Genomic DNA, 27,841 nt, shown 5'->3' on the forward strand with positions numbered 1-27,841 from the left:
GTAACGTATCGATATAATTTCATGCCACCATTGGATTCGGGAAGAAAAGAATGCTATCATGGAACAGATGAGTTTTTACTTCCTCTTTGTATTATGGTTTCATGAACCGTAAGCAAGCTTGTTATTTTGAACGTAAAAGGAAAACGCGGACGGTCCGTTTGTTGTGAACCTCCGCCATACTTGCTCCGCTGCCGTTTGCTGTATCACTTGTTCCGTGCCGAGCTGTGGATATTTGTTAAGTTTTAATAGGTTTACGCGTGTTTTAGTGTCGTATTTAATGTGTAGTGTGTTGTTGTGATGTCCGTAGTAGTGTAAACATATATATTTTAGAATAAAATCAATTTCTATTTACTGAAAATATGTTTGAGGAAAATTACCGGCTTTGTGTAGGCCTATGGCAAAATGACTTGGCTATAAAAATTCATTTTCACATAGTTTGTTATTGTTTTTCAACTCTACTAAGAACGTTATTTATAGCACTCTTTTTAGCTACTGAAGGTAACTATTTATTTTTGGTAAAATTAGATAGTTTTCACAAATAATATATATATTGCCTGGTAATTTCTTATGGTTATATATAATAAACTGGTTTGGGTTTATTCGTATATTTTTTCAATATCTTTTAGTTATATTTATATTTTTTTAAACTACATAATATTTCCTATTACTTATAAACCATAAATTTATAAATTTTGATATAGTACAAGCTTTAGAAACTATTTTATATTTTGCTAAATGAAAATTTTTCGCAAAATTTTTGAATAATGGCAAAATTTAACTTTTTTACTTAAAAAAAAATAATTTATGGTAATTATTTCATTACTACTGTATATTCTATTTTATTCTAAGTAATAAAATATGCAAAATAACATGTATTCATAGATTAATGTATTAGCAAAACTTGTTTTACCAAAGTCTTACGTGTACACCCGATTTTCAGAATTTATACGCATCGCTGCTTTTTGTTCTATAGCTTTATGATGCTTTCATAAATGTGTATAATGTTTATGTTTTTCTGAAACTAGATAAAATTTGACACAGAATGGCTATCTCACTTATCCCCCCCAAATTTAAGAAAATATTTTTCGTAAATTTTATATTTGATTAAAAAAAGTGTTTATTAGAAAATTTTTGATGGCTAATTTTTACAATATAGTGCAATTCTACGTTTAATTCTGAACACAAAAATATATACTCTTATTTATATTGCTTTTATTTTATATTTTTAATAATTTTTTTAAAAAAACCTTGCGCGAAGCTCCAAAACAGCCCGACACTACAGGATGAAATGACCGCCAGTTCTAGGGTTAATTATCCCATGATTCCAGAAACTAAAAAAATCATGCTGATATTAAGAGTAAAGTAAATTCTCAATTTATATCAGCTGGGAAAAGGGGCTATGTCTTTATCATATTTATTGCTTTTTCATTAAACAATGTGTTTACATTTATATTTCATTATATAATTTTCAATCAATAGCCTAGTAGACATACATTTCACTTCTAAGTTATGTTAATTACCAAAGTTAACTCAAACTTGATACCCTATCAAAGTTAGTTACTGTAAAAAAGCAAAATTATACTAAACGGAATTTTTCATTGAAAAGAACTTGTACTCATAAGTGTCAACAAGACCCTAGTGTTAAGAGAATTATTGATGTTTACCTGCGACTGTGTCTGGCTCTAGTCCTGAATTTAAATCCAAACCACATATTACGAAGTAATCTGCAAATCTGTTCTTAGAAGAACTTGAGGACACTTTATTAGTTTCCATCACTAAGTATTAAATCTTTAATCTAAATATAACAAGGGTAAACATCAAGGGTCAGCCATTTCACCCCACAAAACAATGCAAAACTACTACAGAAAAGCGTAGAACTCAGTAAAACAACAAGCAAGCACTGCAAGACGAACTTGCCTAACAGCTGTTACGTTTAATTAAATGAAAGCGTAAAACATGTGTTGCTAATACCACTGCTCGATCAATAGTTATCAAGCCCATAGGTATCATTATTAAATTCACACTATAACAAAATAACATGTAATATAATTAACTATGCTTAAAAAAATATTACATACTAGAATCGAGAATGAAAATACCACCGATGTGTTAACATCATAATCATAAATTTTATTGTTGTATCATTCATATTAATCCTAACCAGATTATTTTGAATTATCGGCCTGAATATTAGTAATAATTAATTAAATCCTAGAGGATGTATAAATAAAAAGTATTACGATTTCGATTCAGAGGAAACATGATATTGTTTTCTGTTCAATATGATACAAATTTATAAGTAAGTGGGCTATAGCGGCACCAAACTTTATAGTTACTAGTAAATCACATCACTTAATGGAGTATTAGTTCATCACGACAAACCCACTCATATAGACCAACGTCCAGGTTTAAATATTTCTAGCCTCAATCGCTGAACGAACGAACATATATGAAACAGTAAAATTGTATTATTATCATACGTTTATTTAAGTAGCACAATTCTCATATAAATTCAAAAGAATAAACGCTACAAAATATCGAACAAATCTTACTACAACCTGCAAGTAAACAAATTGGCGCATTATCATATAAGTAAAAATGAATATCTTCAAGTGTAAACCACAAAAATAAATAACGATCCTACCAACAAGCCACTTGAAACTTAATTATTAAATATCGCCTCAGTGGAAACTATCTTATAAAGCTTCTGAGTATTACCATTGACAATAATTTAATCTGGTCAAGGAAAAAACCAGAAATTGTACATTTACTCAAAAGAATGATACGCTTCACTAACAAAGAAACAACTGTATCTTATCTTTGATTATATTAGTTAAACATTGTATATCGAATATAATTAAAGCTTATAGTACTGGGGCCGATGTATGGGTTTTATGCTGGCCCCACTTATAGTGGTGATGGAGCCAGCCATCGCGAACCGCGAAGTGGGGTGTTTTTGTGACAGCAGCGCCGTTCCCCATTCTTCCATCAACACCCCTCTTGCGGGTGTAACCAATTTAGTAAAATATAGTAAACAAGCCGATGCCTTTGTTTATTATATCTACCCGTCCTGTCACCGAAACTGCTCGCATGTTTCTACCTCTTATAAAAGTAGGTGGCCTGTAAATTATAAGTGAATAAAAAAAAAAAAAAAAAAAAAACAGCAGCAGTCGTGGGACTGCCGATAGAAGTGAAAACGGAACTATTAAGTTGAGAGTAATTAAAACGTTATGCAAAAATTTTATGAAATTTTTTATGTTTTATTTATTAGTTACATATTATGATGGGTTAAACAAATCATGAACAAAATATAAATACAAAGTGGTTGAAAAAAATAATTAGTATTACAAATTATCTTTACAATATCTTAATAAAAAAGTACTGTAAGTATAAAGAATATTATTTTAATGAAAAAAAGTTCAATGCAATCATTATACTTGTTGTAATTGCTCAATATTAATAGTTAGTTAAACATAGAATACAAGTGAGTAAACAACGAGTGAACAACAGTGAGTTGAACACCGTTGTAAATAATACAGTTATTGCCTACGGAATAAAGTATATAATTGCAATAACAATTAAACCCACAATATTTTAAAAACTAATAAATTAGTTAAATTAACTTGGTTCTTTCGTAAAGGTATTTTTATTGCACAATAAACTAATTTATTGAGTTAATACGGTATCAGTGAGCCAATGCGCCAACTACAGTTCCGGCAGAAACGTTCACTCATCACTTTCATACGCTACTACAGGCTAAACTAAACTTCCAATTAAAAAATGATAAATTACAAAAAAAATATTCATCTATTTTTACACAACTTTCTCGCTGACAAATTTTGTCTGACCAAAAAATAAAAAAAATCCTCGCTTACTACTTTTTTCTTGTCATTGTAAACGCTATGTAAAATGTAAACAATAATCAAAATTAATTCGAAATTTTTTAATATTTAAAAATGTAACCAATAGATTGCCAATATTAAGAGCTTTAATTTGACGCATCTTACAGAATTGTACGACATTGGCTTCACTTTTAAATCGCGAGAGGAAGCCGTAAAGGTCACTGATTTTCGCAGTCTGTTTTCATACTCCGCCGGGACAGTTTTAACACAGCGAGACTGACTTTTTCATGCAGGTTAGTAGTCCGCGGCCAAGTCTACGGTTAAAAAACACAGCGAGACTGACTTTTTCATGCAGGTTAGTATCATTAGCATGTCGGTGACGCGAACCGAGGATTTTACCCTCTACCAAAACGCTCAACGCGCCTAAAGAAGTTTTCACTTCAAAACAAAAATTAAAAACAAAAGAAACTGTTTTGTTTGGGTGCACCTGACTGTACTATGTGCTCTATCACTGGGATTGAAAGAGGAAACATGGTTCCTACGAGCTTCCTCCCTCACGTGTGAGATGTTAATTGGGTGATACAACCGAGGCGGACGTATGAGAAAGAAGGTGGGGATGGAGGGTTGGCCTCCTCCTGCCAACTTACAGATAGCCCCGTGTGAGGAGCTCGTGTCTACAGTTTTCGCGGATCCCATCAGAATTACTCAAACATAAACATAACACTAAGATGAATAACGTAGTGTTACTGTTTTCATTGTTTCACTGAAACGATGGCAAATGTCCGGAAAAATCCTGTTTCCTTCACAATCCTTCCATCGTCAAAAATAACCTTTAAACAAAGAATAACCTAAATGTGACAGTGAAATTTTTTCTAACCACAATTGTTTTAGAGTTTCTTTACTCGTATTCTTTTTACTTACTTCTAAATTTGTTAATCTAGGAAAAATTAGAAATTTGCCTGGACTTAATTAAGCCTTCTAAGCATGGGCGTTCATTTCGCTTTTTAACTGGGGTGGCAAGATCTACTGGGGGGTATGGAATACCCCCCAGGTGGAGGGGGGGTCCGGGGCCCTCCCCCGGAAAATTGTAAGAAACTGGCTTTAAATTTGTTAGTATTTTAAGCTTTTTCAGCGTAGCTATTTTTACAAAAATTTTACTGCTAACAACTTAGCCTAAAACAATAATTTTTAATGAATTGAGTTATTAACTAAACCACAAGGTCCACAAGTGAGGTAATTATTGTTCACACACAACTCAAAAGTGTGCCCAATTTTGAATTTATGTGTGCCCAGCCCGTTTGTTTTTTATAAAAGGAAAAATCAAGTAAACATGATCAAACAAATTTCACTTTATTCTATGTAAACCAGACTGCATCCACAAGTTAGTTTTAAACAAAATGAAGCCTTCTCTTCTGGCTTGAATTGAAGTCATTCAATTACTTTTGAAATGTCTATTTCTACACTCCTTTCAATAGCCAAAAGGGCTAACGAAGACAACCTCTACCTGGCCAATAGAGTTTCTAGTATATGTCTTTAACCGCCGTAAGCATGAAAAGGATCTCTCACACGATGCCGAGTTCATTGGAATTGTATAGTACAAACGAAAAAGTTCAAAAAGCATAGGGAACACACTTTTCAAAGATGTTTGTACAAAAACGTCAGCTCTTTCTTGGATACTTTTAGCTTCTTGATTCCTCCGGTTCTGTTAAAACAGTTTAGTTCAGACAGAAGAATGTCATAGTCTAAACTATAGTATTTACACACATTACTGTACACTGGCTGTGTCTATATCACTTCCACCTAGAACTTTGCTTAAGTGGTTAAGTACATCTAGGTTGTTTTTCTGGAAGCCTGGCCTCTATCTCCTCGCTTAGGATATCAATAACTGGCCAGAGGATTGAAACTTTGTAGTACTGTTGTACAGATTCAAATGGAGCTTTACTCCCACCCCCGATTTTTGAGGGAATTTTGCCCTTTCTTGGCAACTCGGCAGCTCTAAACCCGCACGTGTCAGCAATTTCTGTGCAGTGATTGAAACAACTTGGTGAAAAACTCATCTGTTCTGAAGGATTGCAAAACTTCAAGTGTGCTGTTTTTTACAGATTTCACAACTTCAATAGGTCACCACTGCTTGACTGAAGGGTCTTTGACAGTATGTCACATTGTGTTAGAACTCTCCTGAGTAATAGAAGGTCAAATACAAAGTTGAAGTCCTCCATATTTTTCAACAAAGCATTGGCTTGTCCACCACTGTCAGGGTCTGTTTCAGAAATCTCTCGTAGTGTCGTAAGAGTGGCATCAAAATTATCTAACAAAGAACGCACTGCTTCGACACGGCAAGCCCATCTGGTATCACTCAAAGACTTCAATGTTGCTGTTCCACCACTAAAGCTTTTTGCACTTTTTTGAATGTTTTCAAAAACAGCATGTCTTTTAGTTGATTTCTCAATGAAGTTGTAAAGACTTTGAAGCACAAAGAAGGTGTTTCTTATTGAATTCACGCTTGTGCAACAGCTTACAATGCACAAGTTCAATATATGTGCATTGCAGTGAATGTACATTGCCATGGGGGCTTCTTGTATAATTCTAGCTGCCACTCCTTTGTAGGGACCCCTCATGTTCGAAGCCCCATCATAGCACTGAGCACGCAGATGTTTAATATTCAAGTCCAGTGAAATCAAAACGTCCTTAAGTACATTTGCCAGTGTATCGCCATCAGTTCTTCTAGCACGGTAAAACCCCACAAACGACTCATGAACTTCTAGTTTATCATTAAACATGTCTCAAGACAATAGCTACTTGCTCGTGCTTTTGCTATGTCTTGGGTCTCATCAGCTATAATGGCAAAAACATTTGCATCTTTAACTTCTTTGGCAATGTGCAACTTAATTTGTTCCCCAATTATGGACAGAAGCTCATTCTGGAAAGTCGCTGAAGTATATTGAAAATTTTTGCGATGCTCTACAAAGAATTTGTTTTACTAAACTATTATCTTTGGAACGAAGCCTCATCAGCTCCAAAAAGTTTCCTCTGTTTTTTGAATCTGTAGATTCGTCATGGACCTCTTAGAGCAATAGATTGTCTCCCACAAAATATCAGGGATTCACACAAAGCCTCTAAGTACAATCTGTTTTCTTGTACTTCTTCTGAATACTTTTGATTTACTTTTTCAATAACAGTGCCACTTTTGTCGGCTTCTCTTAAAGAACTGAGTTTAGTGTTACTACTTCGATGCGAGTTACTCTTTTCATGATTCTCAAATACTTTTACAGCTTTCTTCCATTTGGAAAACCCACTGAGTGTAAATACATTTTCTGCATTTTTTTCTTCTTGGGCTGTAAAACGAACGGCAGGCAAAACAGAACGCTTTGTCAGTTAGAGGACTGTATTCCAGCCAAGGATACAGTTTATACCACTCTGGCCTAAATTTCCTACCATCCGTTTTAGGGAAATTTAATTCTCGTGGTTGGAATGAGCCTTCCCTAAAAAACGCCTTAGCCAAACCTGGGCCATGAGCAGGATCACGTTTATTAATTACAGTGATTGTCAATTGGTCAGATGAACTAGAGGAACAGCTAGGACTCTGCACTTCATCTGTAGGAGTAGTTGTGGTATCTTCATTTGTAGTTGTGGTTGTTAACTGAGCCGATGACGAATCTAAAACGTCTACTACAGCCGGTTCTGGTTCATGTTCCAAAACAACTCCTTCTGGTAGTTCATCTTCTAACCGTTTCTTTTTGTTTGCTGGGCCTGAGCTAAAGTAGGACAGCAACGAAACTCTGCCCTTTTTTGTTCTTCTGAGCCTGAAAAAACCCCATTAAGAATAGCAAAAGAACATTTAAATAATGGCAAAATGCTACTAGAACACAGAGTCCTAAAACCTAAAATTAATACAAGTCTAATTATAACATGCATAGGCTTTGCACAATTTTTTTGATTTTGGGCGCTATTGTGTGTGACACTATTTCTCATCTCTTTGTTTTGACATCGTACCATTTGATAGGGGATTGAAAGTGGCAACAAAAAAGATGCCCTGGACATTTGACTTCAAGTTTATGGTTTTCATACAATTTAGGTTAAGAAATTTTAAATGGCAATCATTTTGAAACTAATGATTGAATTAAATTGGTAATTCTTCTGAATATGGATATTGTATTAGATAAAAACCATGCCAAGTTTGAGTTACTAATCGGTCAAAACATTTCTCGAGATATAAATAAAAATTTAATAAAACAAAATGGTAGATATCTCAAAAACGGTGTTTTTAAGAAAAACCATTATTCTTCATTTTTACTTTTATTTTGATTTATCTACCAAAGTTTTGTTTTGTAATTTTGGGAAATTTTGTGTAAAATTTGTATCGGAATAAACACAGCCTAACAGCCCAATGAGTAAAACAGTCATACTTTTTATTTGCATACTGTAAACTGTACTTAAGAAGCTGTAGGCGTACACGGAAAACCCAAGTCTGCCTACATTACCAGTTTCGAAATAGTTTAAAATTTGCTATTAATCTGGTATTTTTATTACACATAATCTTTTTTTGCCTAAAGATAAAGTTCATTTAGTGCCTTACTCTACGAGTTGATTGTAAAACAATGTAATTTTAAATAATTGCAAGACCATAAAAGATCTGGATGTTTACTAATTATTTTGTATGACCTTTTTAGTCATTGGCTCTTCGACACAAACGTCTGCAGCCTGACAGCCACGGCATTGCAAAAACAGCTGTCAAACACAGGAAAGGCGGGAGTTATTAAAATGGACAGTAACATAACCTAATTAGAGGTATAAGCTGAAATTACTTAATTTCAGGTGATTGGATGGTATCGTTGTTATTTTTACATATATAGGTTAAAGTAGTGTTGCGTTAAATGTGAGGTTATATGACATCGGTAAAAGCATTTAGGTGGCCAAACAAACAAAAATAAACCTAGTATTCCATACCGTACTATAAAACAAGCTACTTCCCTAATGCAAAAACTTCTCCTATACCAACCAATTACACCTATAAAATGTTTAAACAACTAAAACCATAACCGTAACAATGCAGAACTAACTGGCAGAACTAATAAAGTTAGAAGTTGAGGTTATGTTTTTTGGGGGCCATTTATTGAAATCTAGTCAGTAAAAAGATTTTCTATTTTTCAGCATTAGGCCTAGTTGGATGTAAACAAAGATGGGGAAACTCCAGAAACTGACCAACACCTAAGTTTAACCTACGAAATAAGAAATAAACTGAACTAAACTTACCATCTCTTAGTCCATGCAATCATACGAACGGTTCACTTGAAATGTAATTCACAATCGTACTGCAACTGCACTAATCGAATACATCTACTGAGGAGTAAGGTTAAAGTAGGCAGGCGACACGACAGACGTTGTCTGCTTCTAGCTGTAAAGACAATATACTACAACAGGTGCCCTGTTGCCAAAATCTCCCTCGCCAACTGTGTATTACAGAGTTGCCGTTTCCAGACGGCAGACGAGAAGCAGCCTACATTGCTCATTCTCGCTCTTCACGCATTTAATGTTCCTTATTTCATTTCGTAAATTCTACTACACCAATATTTCATTTTAAGTTTATGATTTACAAGTTTTTAAAAGACGTGCTATCTTTCTGTGCTAAACTAAGCAAAATTAATGGAGAATTGATAAAGTTAAAAGGTTCCCTATTGGTAGAACTTGTATTTTCCAGTTTTAAGTAAGTTTATATGTAAATTATTTAGACATTTACTTCAAAATTCTGGAGTGGTGGCAAAATACCGGGCTCCACAATTCTGGGGTGGCAACTGCCACCCCTTGCCACCCCCAAATTACGCCTATGCTTCTAAGTAACAATGTAAGACTTCAATAAATTATATAAATTTGTGTAATTGTAATTGTAAATTGTATCATAAATCTTTATATTCGTAGCATTAGAGATCAGTAGGACTAAATTATTTTCATCATCCGTATTACATAAAATTTCTGTAATATAAGTGTAATATTTCTTACATAAATATAAATGTTTAAAATTGTAAACCAAAAATATTACTCATATATGATCTTAAACTGAATTTGTCAGTTACAGTAATATAATATAATTAGCAAAATTTTGTATTTATTAATGATGTCACGTGCTATGTTAGGTATTTAAGTCAGGTAGTTGTCATTGGTTTTGTCATATTTCTATTATTATGTTTTTGGTTGAATATTTACTCGCAAGTTTCTTTTTTAATTACCCTTAGTTTATTACAGCTATTACATAACTCTTATTACAGATTTTGTAGTGTAATTATTAATTTATTTACTACCAATTAAGGACTCCACATTATAATATGTTGCTTTTGCCCTATTAATTTGAATATATTCCAATAACACAAAAAGATTATGATATTTTATTCGTTGTGCACCATCTCACATTTTGTAAAGTGTCTTTGGAGTTATAAAGAAAGTTCAATATTAATATAATTAATTCGATATAATTTCTATGTTTTGCAGATATGTTCGTGTAAAGTGTCTTTGGAGTTATAAAGAAAGTTCTATATTAATATAATTAATTCGATATAATTTCTATGTTTTGCAGATATGTTCGGATATAAAACGACTCATTAATTCGTAAGATAATAGAAATCAGAACCGTTCCGAACTGAGGTCGCTATTAGCCGCATGTACAGAGTTTGTCAGGAAATTTTCGGGATTTTATCGGTACTGCTCGGCTCTGTCCCCACTCTTTTCTCTCCGCCTCGGTTGATCACCCCATTAAATCTCACACGTGAGGAGCTCGTAACAGTACCTTGCTTATGAGCAAGCGCTAGCCACGGTTGACGCTGGCTGACTCCTTTAGTACCATATTTGTGTCTACATTCGTATGAAATTACGTGGAATTTTGCAAATGAAACATTACAAAATCGATCAGGACCATTAACTTTACTGCCAACACAGGAATACTCCAAAATATTTATTTAATTTAAAATCAGAATCTCACCCTAGACTCTCTATTAAATTATCTCAAATGGCCAAAATCTATCTCTGATATAAATTTAAGAAATTGTAACACCCATTGAATTAAATGTTTCCTCTGAAAAGAACATAGTTCAACCTATTCTAAACCAAATAAAAACCAATTTCAATTTTACTCAGTATACACTTAAATCACTTTTTTAAATACTAAATTTTTTTGGAATCGAATTATCCAAGAAATGTTTCAGAAAACGTTAGTTTTTATTTTAATAACAAACACTGTTTAATACCATATTAGCTACAATTTCGCTTAATATTTTGGAAAATACATATTAGACCCTTGACAGACTCACTGCCACATATTGTACTTCCATTCTGGTTAATGTTATAAGTATATTGTGTTTTAAATTTTACATCCTTATTTATCACTAACTCACACAAACACACATTAGACTTCTTTAAATTTTAATTGTTCAGAAAAAAGTAATTAATTGAAGCAGTCTAATGTGAATGAAGTGTGCCAGTGAGTGTGTTTAAGGCAATTTATAATATAATTATAATAAATTATCTTATCCCTCTGTAAACAGTTAAATAATTAAATTATAAGAACAAAGTACTAAAAAAATAGAGAACAATGAAACAGCATAGTAAATAACTAAAGCATGCAAATAAAAAAAAACGCGCACACATGCACACTTTTTTCAACTTTGCCGATTGGAGTAAGGAGTAGGCTTTGTCCTCCTCCGCAGACTAATGGTTATAGTCTCGGCTCTCTAACTGAGAGATCACGGGTTCGAATCCCGGGGAGGTCCAATCAGGCAAAGACATGAATGATAGAGTTACTTTGCAAAATACCAGTGTAATAATAAATTAGAGTACTTTGCAAAAATAAATACCAGTGAAATAAATCAGTGTACATCGAAGCCAGCATAGCTTGAAAGCTGAGGCTTTAAAAGAGATAAAAAAAAAAAAAAAAATAAAAAAAAAAAAAAAAAAAAAAAAAAAAGGAGTAGGCTAGCGCTAGGTCGATTTGAATTTTAGGTTATGTGGATTTTGTTTGTTTGTTTGTGTTGATTGCTGGTACGATGGCATCTTGTTTTATCCGCTGTTTACATGTAAGACCAGTATTAAATATTGCCAGAAGATCATTGTTTAGATGGATCAGTAATTCAAGTAGCTTCAAGATTTGGAGGCCAAGGTAAACCATAAGAAATACATGTATTTTTAGGACAGGTCTTCAACGAGGCCGTTCAGTTTAAAACGTAGCCTAGGGCTCATTAGGATTTTCCTCTGAACAATGAAAATTTGCAGACAGTTTGTTCTTGTGCTCTTTCCAATTAAGTGTAAAATACATAATTACCCCCTGGCAACCAACCCTCTCAAGCCCCCATTTTTAAAAGTCGTCCAACTTCTACAAAAATGTAAAAACAGTAAAACATTTTTGTGATATATTTTTAATGCTCTCTCCAACTTCATTATGAAGATCAGAAAATAATGATGACAGAGTGAGGGGGTGCAGTTGCTTTTATACTTATCCCATGTTAACTATTTTGTTCAAGTTTGTTTTTTAAGGGGAATAAAACATTGAATGTAGCTTTGTGTGAAAATATAATACAATACATGTTTTGATAATTTTGAGCTATGATTGGGTTATCAACTTCAATTTAATTTAATGAAATAAAGTGCTTTTTAGGCTATTTTTACCCTGTTTAAAGTCCGCCAGTTAGAGTTTCGAAGTTTATAACTCCTAAAACAAATGAAGAAGTCTTTAAAACAAATTGCACATCTACATTCCTTTTAATAGGTAGTTAAAAATAATTTGCATGAACCTAGTTCCTGTTGAAAAAGTTCTACCTGAATCTAAAAATGGCAGATTTCAAGATGGTTTGCCGCTGTTGCCATAGCTTGTTAAAGTAGTGTCCTTACCTGCAGACACTCCATATTTGAAACAGGTAGCTAAAGAATAGGGATTTTCTCACTCAGACCTAAACACATTACATTATTAAAAAGAACAGACTTCATTTCACTTACTGTGAAAATTACACATCATTATGATGATTGGTTCATGTTTTATGCCTCCCAAAAGGAAGTGATGTCCGTGAGAAGGAGACCACTCAGCTCCTATCTACTATTTGTAATTGGCTATACGTATGCACGTATTATAAATATAACAGAAAACGCGCAGTCCTAACAGGAATTGATACCTGGTTCCGCTGTCTCATGTTGTTACAGTCAGTAAAGTTGGGTAGACTGTGACAGTGTAGACTAGTGAACAAGTGCTCAGTTTTACTAGTCAATCGAAACACTGACTGGCTAATGCATACAGAGTCTAGACAGTATTTAAAGCATCCAAAATGCATCTACAGCATCTGCAATTCTTCTGGTTCTTGTTAATCTGGCACACAAATGGTAGATTGTTTGATGTAACTTTTTCTTATGTTTTTACGATTTTTAAAAATGTTATTTTTGTTTCTTTTTTTAATTTCCCCAGATTTTACTGAGTTAACTGCAGTTTTCTATGAGCAATGCTCGTTTCATTGAACATATTCTCCAACCGTGATTACTTTAGTAGACAGAGTACTTGCATCGTATCTAAAGGTTATATAAAATCTTATCTTAATCACAAAGCTAAGTCCAGCTGCTACAACTACTTGTCGGGTCTTCTGACATAATCCATTTATATTTCCACAAGTTGCATCTGCCTGAGATCGATTCGAGTAACATCCACTCTTTCCAAGAAAAGTTCATCTCATTGACTGTGTTGGTTGGGTCTGAAACTAAGTAAAACCTTCAAAGCTTTCCCAGGATGTCATCCAGCTGGTTTCAGACACAAACTCATTTTCAATCAACTGGGAAGCTGAGTGCAAAGGAGGGTTTCTCAACTCTCGCAAGGTAGGAAATCTTACATAATGGAAAATTGTGGGATAAATTTTAATATACCCTCTGAGTAATACGTCTACGCCGAATCTCAGGTGGAGCTATATTACATAGCACTGGGAGCCAAGAAAGGGGAGTTTTCCATGAGGGTGCTACTTATTGTCTTTGTGAAGTGTTAAGCTGTATGTGAACCTCTCGTACATGAGCACTGTTCAGCCACACATAAGCACAATGTTCGGTAGTGGGATATACCAGAGCCAAGTTAGAAGTTTGCAGAACTTGTGGATGGCTCCAAGACAATTCGGCAATGTGCTGTATATTAAATCTCATTCTCACTTTTACTGGTGTGATTTTTAATGTGGGCTTTAAATGTGAGAGATTGGTCTAAAATTACACTCAAGTGCTGCAAATGCTCATTATTTTTAAGTTCGACTCCATTGAAGCTAATGTTAAGAATATAATTAGTTGATGTAAAAACAGGCTACCTCTATCTTTAAAGGGCCGGGCTTTAACTTCTAGGTTTTAAGGTAATTGTTGAGGATGGCAATGTAGTTTGTAAGTGTGAGTTCAGTGAAAAATATAGTTGAAGAAGTTCTAATTTCAAAGCAGTGTGAAATATTAATGAAGAATAACTTGTTTGTATGTTAATGTACTTCTTGGAAACCAAGTTATGTTTATACAATTTGTGTTTAGTTTATTACACAAGTAATTGGCTGACCTCTCACCCCTTTGAATATTATCAGAAACATTTGGTATATAATAGAAACAATAGGAATAAAGTTATTACCGTATATTATTTAATACAATTATAAATTATTATAGAGCATATAGTTGCTTATTAAAAACAAGCATGCACAATTAAGCCTCTGAAACCCGATTGGCATACACAAGAAAGCACTGCATGAGTATGAAATCTGATTAAGATTTAGAGTTGAGGATTCAACTGTCCTTTAGATATACTTAGTTAATGTTCTTCGGAAAAATTTGGAAATTGAATAGAATGATATGAGGAATGATATGGTAAAATAATTTGATGTTAACATACTAGCACTTTTAAGATAAGAAATTTATTGTTACCATAAATAAGCCTTTGTAGTATCCAATTAAAATATGATTGTAATTAATAAAAAAATTGATTCTGTCCATGGTAAAACATTTTTTAACAAGGGGGTTTTTCCAAATATGGATATTTAACCCCTAGTTATTTCACGTCTTAATGCAATAATAAAATTGGTGTTATAATTTATCAATATACAAAGTGCTTGTAGAATTATATTGCTATCCTGTGTATAAAAATGAATATTTTTATATTCATTTTTTCAAATCAATAATCTATGTGCAAATCTATAAGTAAATGTGTATTTTAAAGCAAATCATACTTGTTCATCATGACAATGCACATTAGGAAATATTAATTAAATAAAAAAAAATACTTTAATACTGTCATTTCAAAGTATACAATTGTGTTTATATTTGTAACTCTTTATATTTTATCATCTTTGATAAATAAATAATGGTATATTAGAAAATATTTTTGCTTAAATCTTTTGTTATGAAAAACAATTTTGGTAGTTCAAAAATGTCTCATTTGAGATTTTGTTTGTTAGGTAGCAATTAAAGAGAAATTACTAGATTTTTTATAATTTATTGTCAACATTTTTACTTAATATTAATATATTGTATATAATAAACTTTAATTGTAAACATTTCTTATTATTATTTTGTTTTGAACTAGAAGTATTTAGTTTAATATTAATTATAAAAAATATATAAATATATCGGAAATAATAAATCCATATTAAGCTTAAAAAAAATAAACATTAATTTTACAAGATTATCAGACTTTCTCTAAAAATAGTAGTATGAAAACTATATTTTTATGAATTTTTAAAATATAGCTTGCAATGTGGCAAAAATGGTTCTGCCATTGTGGACTTTTCCAAACTGCCAGGTATGTTACTGTATATATTATATACATTGTTTATTCCCCAAAGCTTCACAATAAATGATTTTTTTAAGCTATAAGAAACTTACATTTTCTTTGTACTTTGACAAGTTTATTCGAGTTGTATTAGATTGTGATTTTGTATTATCTGGTAGCTGTCAATAGCTTTGTAACATTCTTTAAAGCCCACTAGTAGATGGGCTTGATTATGCCTCCCCAAAAGTGAAACAATATTACACCTCATGCATCTATGTAACCTTAGTTGTAGTAATACAATTTGAGAGACATCTTACTTAAAATATCATTAATATGCATCTAAAACCTTTTTTTAAGTTTTTTCAATATTTTTAAATTTTAATTTTTTTAACTAAAAAATCATTTTGGAGTTTTATTAGTCATATGTTTAAATTGAGACGTCTCCCATAATGTTATAATAAAAAATAAGGACATAAAAGTGCATGAGATTTAATATTGTTTTCATGGAGGAAAAGTCAAATTCATTTCTCTACAGCTCACGCATACACTCTAACACGTTTGTGTTTTATTGTAGCATTATTGGAGATGTCTTATTTTAAAGGTACGACTAATAAGCTTCCAAACGCTTCTTAGTTTTTCTTATAAAGTGTATACTTTTGGAATATTTAAATGATGAAGTACATAAGTTGGAGATTTGTTCTGAATAACCATTAAAAATATTAGTAAAACTAAGAAACTTTTGGGTGAGTATAAACCTTATCTTTAAGATGAGACATCTCCTATAATTCTATAACTATAAACATAAGGTTGAAAATGTGTTTTGAATATAATATTGTTCTTATGGGCTGCAACAACGATGCCCTCCAACACAGCCAGCTTTTAATCAAACGACAAGCTCTACTCTAAGAAGATGCATGCCAACAATATTTAGGATAAAAATTATTTAAACTAAACACATAGCCTACATCTACAAAACATTAATTTACAGTGTGTTTAAGATTATTTTATAGATAGGAAAATAATTTGTGTATCTATGCAATTTATATATAGTTTTTAATATGAAACTGTTTTTATTTTTCAGTGCCAATAATTGAGAAAACAAACATTTCCTGGCTCCAAAAAGCTCACTTAAGGACAAACGTTAAGGATTATGGCATACCTCTTAAACAAGAAGAAGTTAAGGACACAAGACAAGAGGATAACGAGTATACTAAAGGTGAAAAATGTTCATGGGAGGCTCCTACTTAACCTATCTTTCTTACATCCTGTACGATTGAGATTTGAAACCAACCAAAGTAAATCTACTTATTCCGTAACCGGTTTTAAGTTTAATCAGCTCTGTAATAAATACATTTTCATTGTTAATTCATGTAGGACCTTGACAGTTCAGTTGCAAGGTAGATGTTCTCCTCATTCAGGCTAGCATGAGGGACTTCGCCTTTAACCATTACATTTTACTGCTTGAACTTGTTCTCGCTTTACAATTCCAGTGGCTTCTCTATAATATTCTGTTAGTATGCTGATGTTCTGTTTTGGAAACCCGACTGGAATGGTGGTGTTGACGTTCACTACCTACTTGGATACTGGATGTAGCTTCTAATTCATGAGTAATTCTTACTGTTTGTTTCAACCATAGCCATTACCAGTGGAGAGGTTTTTGAGGTTCAATAAAAAAGCAAAAATATTTGAGAAAACATGTTATTTTGCACATTTTATAGAAAAAAAAAACAACAACGATTAAATATTTTACAAAATGGGACAAATAAAGAAAAAACAACCAAGCATGTAAGAACAAGCAATGTCCTCTGAGCTCACTCTTCAGTATATCACATATTTCAGTAGCCTAACAATAAATTTAGATCCAATGCCGGTTGTATATATGATGATTTGCTATGTCCGCAGAGCCCTCTGAGCAGGAAAAAACAGTTTAGTTGCCCGATGACATAATTTGATGATATGATGATGACATAAGAACTGTAATTCTTTAAAAAATTAATTAAATACAGATTAAGTGTTATTTGTAATTGTTGTATTATTGGATATTCTATAATTCATCCAAAATATAGTGCCCCTAGTTGAACATTATTTATTGTTACAATTTCCTTATAAATATTCCAATTTCAAGAAAGAAAAATAACTCTATTCTGTGATAAATTTACTGAAAAACATGCTTATGTAAAATGGTTTCTTTTGGATTATTTTATTGTGAAAAATTTGAAATTTTAGTGGCCACCACACTATGTAATTTGTAAAGTGAGCTCAACTTGAATTGTTTGCTATAGCCTTTATTATTGAAAAGGTTGAAATGTATTGGATAATTACAAAGTTAGGTTTTTGTAAAAAGATCAGACAGAGGGAATACTAAAAATGTTTTTGAGAAAGAAACGCTCATTTTAGGTTTACTTTTATTTTAGGATCCATATACTAAAATATCGGACGAAGAATTGTGAAACATCTTGTGTAATCTTTATCTGAGGTTATCATGATAAGATTTTATTCTTTCATGATTCAATGGAGCCAACTCTGGATGATGATATTTCCTTTGTTCTTAAAAAAATGTTGTATCTTTTTTTACGAATATGCCTTTAAATAGACAAGATTATGTTTCACCTACCACCTGTGAAATTTTTGGCCGTAAAATAACAAGTTTATTCACTTTCTACTTCTCATGTTATAATTTATATTCCAAATGGCCAGAAGAATTATGACAGTTAGCTCTGCACCATATATAAATAAAAAAATGTTAGAATAAAAATAGTCTTTTTGTAATTACAGAAACAATAGCTTTGGTGAACAATCAGTTGGCACGAGGAGAAGAAGGGCGATTGTTTGCTGTCATTCATGTTGCTGGTAAGCAGTTTTATAGTCACCCAAGAAGACATAATCATCATTCATGGTCCCTGGCCTCCAACAATTAGTGACGAAATCAATTTTGAAAAGGTTTGTGCATCTTATTCTTATGAATATGTAACAATTGGGTTTTTGTTCTCTCAGTTAAGTATACTCTATGAGACAGTGTAATTAATCAATCTTTATAATATTAAACAAATTTGTAATTGTACTGAAGGACGTTACTTTACTGAAATTAATCTTTACGGACCATAACCATTAGACCTGTAAATAGAAATTATTTCATAGAGTAATCTCAAAGTTTTCAATTGAAGTCGTTTCAGGTGACATAGAAGGGTGGTCTGAAAAGTTTCTGACTTAAACAAAGGTACATGACATTATTTCTGAAATTTTTTTATATATTTCAACATAGTCTTCTTGTAACTAACTCTACAAACTTCTCTCAGCGATGTTCTTTGTAACTCGCCCAAATAGTACTCTGCATTTTTCTCTGCAAATACCTTTTGTAATTGTTACAAAGGTAATTGCCTTTTCATTTTACGAAAATCTTTGTCCTTGGAGCGCAATTTTGAGATGGGGGAACAAAAAGAAGTTGCTTGGGGTTAGATCTGGTGAGTAAGGTGGATTGTAAAGCAATTCAAACTGTAATTCATGGATTTTCACCATGGCAACCGCTAAAGTGTGAGATGGTGCGTTGTCTTGGTGAAACAGGATTTTTTTTTTCTGCAAATGTGGACATTTTTCCATAGTTCTGCCTTCATCTTGTCAATGGTGCGTAGTGTGCTCCTGTAATGGTTTTTCCTTTTTGAAGATAATCGATTAAAATTACTTCATGACTATCTCAAAAAACAGTCACTATCACTTTCTCAGCTGACAAACTGTTTTTTCCTTTTTTGGAGCGGGTTTTCCCTTTGCAGTCCACTGTTTGGACTGTATATTTTTGTTTCGGGCGTTTAATGGTGTATCCAAGTTTCATCTTCAATAATTAATCGACACCAAGATTCAGATTTATTTTGCCTAATCTGCGCCAAAATAGTGTTGGAAATATTCATTTGAACACGTTTTTGGCCTAACGTATGTAAACGCGGCACCCAACACACAGACAGCGGTAGTTGTAGTTTTTAGACCTCCTGAACGTGAATCGTCTCCCAAGCTCTTACGGCTATGTTTAAATTCAGCAACCCAAAATTTCACTGTGGTACAGAGCCTCCATACACAGAATTCAACTCATCTTTGATTTGCGAAGGTGTATTGCCTTTCAAAAAGAAATATTTAATGATAGCCGATACTCGATTTTCTCCATTTTCACAAAAAAAAACTCAAATCGACTCACTTGAACAACTGTTATATAAAAACTGCATGTCCAAAATGGCTGAAACTGTGGTGGTAACTGTCAACAGATGAACAATAAAATTCAGTAGCTTTTATTTACAAGTACTGCCAACTTCACGTTGAGGTTGGAAACTTTTCAGACCATCCTCATAGGCTACACCCTACAGTTGGCAGCTTTAATATGTATTCTAATTTTTACTGTATAAAGTTTTATTCAAACTACTAAAATGTGTAGAGGATATTAGCTCATTGGACGTATAATTTTACACACAGCCTAAAACACTCATGCATCAATAACAAAAGTATTTTTACTGTGTTGTATAGGTGGTTGATGCTGAATTCTTTCATATAATTAGATTGCATCTGAATTTTAAAAAACAAGAAGTCCTAAACATCAGAACCTGTTCGAACAAGTGTATTGTTTTTTCAATCATAGAACCAAAAGGGTTAATGTTGAAAATATAATCATAGAACCAAAAGGGTTAATGTTGAAAATATAATCAAACTTGCAGTTGTATGTAATATAGTTGTTTATTATTTCAAGTGTTAGGAATTCATATTGTTCTGGTGGCAGGTTATGTTGGTAGGAGGCTCCGACTTCACGCTAATTGGTCGTCCAGTGTTACCACCGGAGCTGGTGTCTGTCACTGCCACTGTGATAGACAAGGACTTGTCCCACGTCAAGACAAAGTTCAGATTTCACAAGCGGAAACAGTACAGAAGAATTAACTGTAAGTAAATAAACAAATCAGATTTTATTATTACCGTGGTTTCCAGTTCAAACCATGTTGAAACATTTCTAACACAATTCAAATCTAGGAGTTATTTGGCCTCACTGTAGAGAGCCAACAAGTGTTAACCCTTTTAGTGCCAAGCATATTGGGCAGGTCGCGTCACACAACTGCTGAAGGTTGTCCTGGCAATGCTGCTGGGTGTGTCGCAGTAGCGCCAGATCAGTTTTACCAATTATGTCACCCATAGATAAAAATCATTCTCATTTCACTAAATTTTATTTAAAAAGCTAATGATTTGATCTCATTTTTTCATTATTAATAGGAGAACAAATACATGTATTGGAATTTATAAAATGTTGATCTGTTAAAATTGTATACCTTAAAAGTTAGATACTTTTTCCATTTTTTTAAAAACTCAATAAATGCATGAAAAAATATTTACTCAACAAACCTCTGTATTAATAAAATATATTTAATTGAGAAATACCTTGTGAAAATTTAGTTATATAATACTAACAATTTACAGAATTATATATTTGTTTGTAAACAAAGTACTACAAAACTGACTTTTACCATAAAAACGCCTGTGTCGTTAGATAAAACATTCTAGTGTGTATTTTTTATTTTGTTTGAATATTATATGAATGTCTATGCAGTGCTACTTGCTATAGTACATTTTACATAAAATGCATAAATCAGTACTACTTTTATTGATATTAGTCAATAAATGGCTGTGTACTGCATGAAAATGCTGAGAGCCTAAATAAGAGCTCTTGGTGCTTAACGTCCGAACTTGTCCAAGCCTATATGTGCTCTTGGCGTTTCACCACCATCTTTGCTTGAGCCTAAATAAAGGCGATTGGTGTTTCATGACTTAACAGGTTGAGCCTATATATATATATATATATATATATATATATATATATATATATATATATATATATATAGGCTCTTGGCGCTAAGAGGGTTAAATAGGTTCCCAAATCAAGTTCTTGTTGACTGGAGGTGGCTCTCCATAGCGAAGTCGTAATATTTCAAACGTTAAATTGAATTAGCAATTTTTCAACTGGTTATTTGAACTAGAAATTCTTTTCTATTAATTAAAGTCATGTAATAAATAGATAAAAAGAATACAAACATGATAGCATGTTTAATACTAGCATGATAGCACAAAATGCAATACTGGCTTATATCAGTATGTCATCAAGGGTAATTTTAAAACATTTATTTAAACTATGTTTCTTACTTTATGGCTGAATATTAGGCAAACCAAGAGGTTGGGAAACATTCATTTTTGTCTTGTTTGTCCACATATCTCAGGAATTAACTGACCTATAGACTAGAAATTTTGCATGAAGCTTCAATTCTAGGCAACAGGGTTTGTTGATGGTGCATCTCACTCCATGTGATTTCGCTGAATGTTAGCGGACATTTTTACATTGGTCTTATAGGTAACCTGATGGCAACGAGATGGTAAAAGAATAAATAAATTAGTAAACAAACTGAGTACAATTATATGACATTTTTTAACATGTGACATACTAACAGATGTAGTCTAACTGTTCACATGATATTCTGAAGAAAAGACAAGACCGGGATTTTTCAACAGGTTTTGCAGTAGTACAATGTTTCACTAACAACTCGTCTGACATTGTGATTTTGCCGTTCCATCCGACATTGTAATGACATAATTTTTTACTTCATTTTCAGCTGGTCTGCGATGTTTTCAGTTGGTATTTGTGATCACACAGCACTTTCAGGAACTACTAACGATAGCTGGAGAATGATTCTCATAGTCTGGTTCTTGTTATATAAAGTATCCTTACCTTATTTTCAGGCGCGTTCACATCAGTAAATCAATATGTCGTTACCGAATATGTATTTTCTTTCTGATGGCAAAGCTATTGCTGAGTTAGAGAATGACAATAATTCTAGTATTTACAAAAATATATAAAGTGATGACAATGATCACTGTCAAACATTACCAGACAGTAATAGTGATGATGGCGTAGGCCTAGGCCTAACAGAAAATGGTGGTGATGATAATGGATTGGATAATGGTTGGGCCGTTCGTGAAGGACCTGATTTTCCTTATACATTGCTAGGTGGAAAATGATGTAACATACGTTCATAATAATTTTTAAGGAAAATTGGCATGCGATTGAATGACGTGGGATTACATTGCCAATCAGAAAATATTGCAGACCACTTGAAAATGAAGTAAAAGTGATGTCATTGCAATGTTGGATACTGTCTGACGTAGGAGTGGATGGGCAAAATTGTGATGTCCGAGGACATCTGACATACGAGTTGTAAGGGTTAGTTTTATATTGCGCCATCTCTAATCCATCGAAGGATAATCTTCCATCTTTTTTTTGTCTGGCAGCAAGGACTTTCTTACTTTTTTAGCTTCAATATATTCATTCTTTACATCCTAATATTTTAAAAACTGAATACACCAGTCATAAACTATAGAAAAAAATCTATTATTATTTTATACATGTGAAGACTTTTAAATAAACATCCTGTGTAATTGGTCATGTGTAAAATGATTGAATTTGTTTGTTGCAGTCATAAGAAGCCCACTGACTATGATTCGCATCAATGAAGTGAAGGTTGTTGGGAGAGTCAACGAGAGAAAAGATGTTGAAGGCCTGAATCAAGTGTTTTACTAGTCTTTGTAATTGTATGTAAATAAATTAGCTTATCACATATTTATTTTTATTAGTGTGTATTCCTGTATTTTCACAAATTCATTTTTTAGTATTACAATTAACATAAAAAAGCAATGTTTGGTTGAATTGAGCTACTTTTCCTTTATTACTTCTTACATAGACAGTGGAATTTGAGACTTTCTACCAACAAACACCGAAGATTATTTTTTAAACTAGGAAATTTGTCTTTTATTGATAAAAGAAATTTTCTCTCAGTGATATAACCAAATAAGTTAATCATAACCAATTAAATTTTGTTTTAATCCTATATCTAGTACACAAGCACATAAATGTTTTAATAAGGTTTATGTTGATATGAAGTTAAGAGAATACATTTTGCTGTTTTCCATTCTGTTTGAAAATGCAATAAATAAATCATTCATAGTTCTGATCTGTTTACCTACACAGTATTACTTACATAAAATAATTCTTCTTTGCACTCATTTCTTAAGCTTACACATCTTCATAAGATGTCATGTCTCTCATGAGTTTATCAGTTCACACAGAATTAAAATTATGTTGGCAATTTTTTAACACAATATGAACCGGAAAAACACTGTGCAATGTGTTTTATATCTTGTCGTGTTTGATCCTATGACAACTTATGCGTAATGTTTTCTTACCAGCCTTTTAGTATTAACTATATTATGCATTAAAAAAAGTCAAAATATTATTTATAGTTTACTTGTGTGTTGCATGTCAAATATGTAACCCTTTGAGTGCCAAGGGTATCAGTGATACTAATAATTCATCTTTCGATAATATTTAATATTGTATAACGTCATTCTGGTTTTTTACTTTTAAGCATACAGTGTTGTTATCGGTATGTTCCAAACTATCAATATATGGGAGTTTTTTTTCTTTTGTCTATGAATTATGATATTATATTCTTTTGGCAGCTGACGAAATTATGGAGCGTGCATATACATACATTAAAAAAGTATATTATTGGTAATGTAATACTTTTTGTTGTATAACAACAAAGTAAAAGAGGTATTTCTCGAAGCTGAATCTTTTGAGTAGTAATGACACAATAGTCATGTCACTGTGTTACTAGACACAATATTAACATAACTGTTGAGTTTTTTATAATTATCTCCAATTAATGTGAACCTATATGTTACGGTGATCTACTTATTTCTTTGAATGCACTACCCAGCGACCTGTGATGAGTTTTAGAGACAAATTAAGTTCTAATCACATCCGCTTGGTGTCAGAAACGTGTTTAGCAAGTAATGTGTAGCGTTACTGTCCGGCCAGCTAGCTCCCACCAAACGCTAGTTTAGTCTTCTGCATTTACTGCAACCGCTGTCACTTTGGCTGTTAGCTACACGTTTCTTGATTAGTGTTATGTTTTCGTGAATAATAGCTTTAGATTTTAAGACAAGGCTATCTATAATCTTTGTAGATGTCTTTTCATTATTTTTACTTTTAGTAACTAGCAAAACTAGAGGTTTAAAAAAGTTTGTTTTATATTAAAAAGTAGTTAAAATGGCATTTTTTTTCAAAATAAGTAATAATTTCTGATATACATACATCAGATATATTAGCTACATAATAAAAAAAGTTATTTAAAAAATTAAAAAAAAAAACACTTTTTGGGCTTAGTTGTTTTCAAAATCTCTGCTTGAAGAGTTAAGGAAACCTAATGTAAGTGGTTTTACTTTACATATGCTGCATTAAATTTAAGTATAATTTTTTAATCAGCTTCAAATTCCACCCCACAAAATCCTTAAAGCTATTCAAATGGCTATTGTGTATAATTTTAAAAACTAATCATAAAATGTATTTCTTATGAAACGGTGTTTATTTTTAACGCTAGAAATAAATTTTTGGTAAAATATTCATTCTTTTGAAAAAGGGTTGAAGTAACATATATAAGTATAAAAGTTTTTTCTCTTCTATAATTTTGATTAGTAGAAAAATATTTAAGATTGTTTTTTACAACTCTCCGTTTCTTGAGCCATACATATTTTTGGCTGTTTTTAAGAAGAATTGAATTGAATTTATTTCAAACAGCAAATATGTACAGTCATTAACAAAATACAATCTTTGGAAATACTGACCACTTTTACAAGTAGTGTGGCCAGTGCGAGTACTTAAATTACAAGTATCTTATCTGTGTCCAGATAAAAGTTCAATTGTTTCAGCCGGGCTGCGCTCTCTGTGGCTTCCACATAAGTCTTATCACTACTATTGATCTAAAACACTACCAACTTGAACTCAGAACTAAATCTAAAACTGAACTAAAATCTTCCTGAAGTACAACTTGTACCTTTTACTCTAAATTAGTTTTATTTATTTACACATAACTACTTTTCCTTTATATATCATAAAAATAAGTTTCTCTGTTGAAAATGAACTACATGAAATAAAAATAAAACTTGGTTAGCAGTTTAAATTAAATTAAAATAAACTTTGTACACAAAAATAATTCAAATTCAATAATAATAATAATATAATAGATTACATAACATTACAAACAAACTTAAAATTTAACCCTCGTTTATTTACATGGTTTTTATTATTTTTATTTATTCATTCTTTATTTGTACAAGTAATTTTATTTGAAAAAGAACAAACAATCCTCTATTGTCAGTAAAAATTCTTTTAATTTCCTATAAAAAACTTATCATTAACGGCAATTTTCAACTCATATGGTAATTTATTGAATAGTTTCGGACCATTGTACATAAAAGACTGCTTTAGGATTGATGTATTAATTTTTGGTAGTCGAAACATTCTCTGGTCTCTACTTCTAGTACCGTAATTTAAGTCCGTAGTTCCCAAATTACCACTTTTAATGTAAAATAGCCTAAGTACCTTAAATACAAATAGATGTTGCAAAGGTAGTATTTTAAGTTTAGCAAAAATTGGGAAAGAACTGTCCACGTCTTTTTTTATGAGAAATAATTCTTATAAAATGGTTTTGCACAACTCTTAATTTCTCTATTAGAGATTTAAAAGTACTTCCAAAGCAAACCAACCCATATTGTAGTCTTGATTCGATCAAAGCAAAATACAGAGTTTGTAACAAATGTTCGTCACAAAAATTTCGTAGAAAGTAAAATTTTCTAATTGAAGATTTTAATTTTCTTTGCAAAACTGTTACGTGCTTATCCCAGGTTAGCTTCCAGTAAAAAAATGACTCCTAAATATTAAAAATTATCCTGTTTTTCAATTTGCTTACAATTACATAAATTTACGTTGCCTCTACAAGTAAATTCGTGAAATACAAGTTCAGAATGAAAGTTGAAATCATTGAAACCAAAATTTACATATTTTGTTTTTTTCAACGTTTACAAGCATTTTGTTTGTAAGACACCAATTTTTAAAAATAAACAAATCATCATTAATTTGGCTAAATAATAATTCCGTATTCTTCTGGGAATAAAAGAAGGCAATATCGTCGGCGAAGGCACTAGCCTTGCCATTAAAACTGAGTTCCAATAAATCATTTATAAATATCAGAAATAGAGTGGCAGAGATGACACTTCCTTGCACCCCTGTAGTGACTGGTAGTGGCGCGCTGACAGCGTGACCAACCCGCACACGCTGCTCCCGCCCCGTGAGGAAGCTGCGGAACCAGCTCAAGGCCACACCGCACTCCCGCTATCTCCATTTTTAACAACAATATGTCATGATCGACCAAGTCAAATGCTTTTTGGAAATCAATGAATAATCCCGTTGATTTACTACCCTCGTTTAAACTAGAATGAATCATATCCGTTACATTAACAAGTGCATCCTCGGTAGACGACTCCTTCCTAAAACCATATTGATTACCACTAAAAAAATTTATTTTATTCATATAACTAACTAATCTTATCTTCATTAATTTCTCGAAGATCTTTAAAAAAAATAGAAAGCAAACTAATAGGACGTAGGTTGTCTAATTTAATGGAAGTATTCTTCTTCTTATAAATAGGGACAATAATACTAGACTTTAATTTCTGAGGAAACAAACATGTAGAAAAACTTAAATTAATTATTTTAGTGAGAACAAGAGACAATACGCGAGCAACATGTTTCACCAATGCAACACTTATATTGAAACCTTATTTACCTATATTAAAACCTTGAGTCCTGTGATTTAAAACCTAAATCTAGCCTTGAATTTCCCGGGATAAAACTAACTTATTGTAAACTGTAGAATGGGAAATAATGGACCTATAAATTAAATAAAGAGGCAGTTTGTGACTGTTGTGCATGCAGATGGTGAAATGAGATATGTTCCCAAAGCAAAACATGTAAATTGGGTTTTATAAAAGTAGTTACTACAATATTTGTAAGCAGAACTACAAAAATTTGCCTCAAGAAAACATTATTCTCTAATTTGAAGTCATCAGTATGGTCTTGATGGATAATGTCTCCTACCACAATGAACAAGTAAATCCTGTGCCACATTCATTACTTAAAACTGACATGGTGAAGTGGTTTTCAATTCCAGAAGACTGGAAATCATATCAATAAGCTAAGAAAGTTTAAGAGGAATACTGTTCTTGGCTGTAAAAGAAGTCATAGACGGTGTAACAGAATGATTTATCATAAACAAAATTAATCCTTTGGAGTCGGCCAGGACAGTATTTGTCCACTAGTAATGAACGACCAAGTCAGGTGCGGGCA

General features: G+C 32.2%; 2 protein-coding genes across 2 annotated transcripts; one reads left to right on the plus strand and one right to left on the minus strand.

Annotated features, from left to right (window-relative positions):
- Window positions 1–1,662: 1,662 nt before the first annotated feature.
- On the minus strand, window positions 1,663–1,917 carry LOC124373400 (DENN domain-containing protein 5B-like; the record flags this gene model as incomplete). The annotated part of the gene is given in 1 exon segment (XM_046831768.1): window positions 1,663–1,917. A coding segment is annotated over 1 exon segment (111 nt), but the record flags the coding sequence as incomplete, so codon positions are not given.
- A 2,523-nt stretch (window positions 1,918–4,440) lies between these two features.
- On the plus strand, window positions 4,441–23,213 carry LOC124373397 (39S ribosomal protein L21, mitochondrial-like). Its single transcript, XM_046831767.1, is given in 6 exon segments — window positions 4,441–4,501; window positions 16,667–16,801; window positions 18,361–18,449; window positions 18,451–18,525; window positions 20,342–20,498; window positions 23,073–23,213. Coding segments are annotated over 6 exon segments (621 nt in total). The 3' UTR covers window positions 23,177–23,213.
- Window positions 23,214–27,841: the final 4,628 nt, after the last annotated feature.

The sequence above is a fragment of the Homalodisca vitripennis genome, unplaced genomic scaffold (genome assembly GCF_021130785.1).
Source record: "Homalodisca vitripennis isolate AUS2020 unplaced genomic scaffold, UT_GWSS_2.1 ScUCBcl_5474;HRSCAF=12204, whole genome shotgun sequence".
Lineage (NCBI taxonomy): Eukaryota > Metazoa > Arthropoda > Insecta > Hemiptera > Cicadellidae > Homalodisca > Homalodisca vitripennis.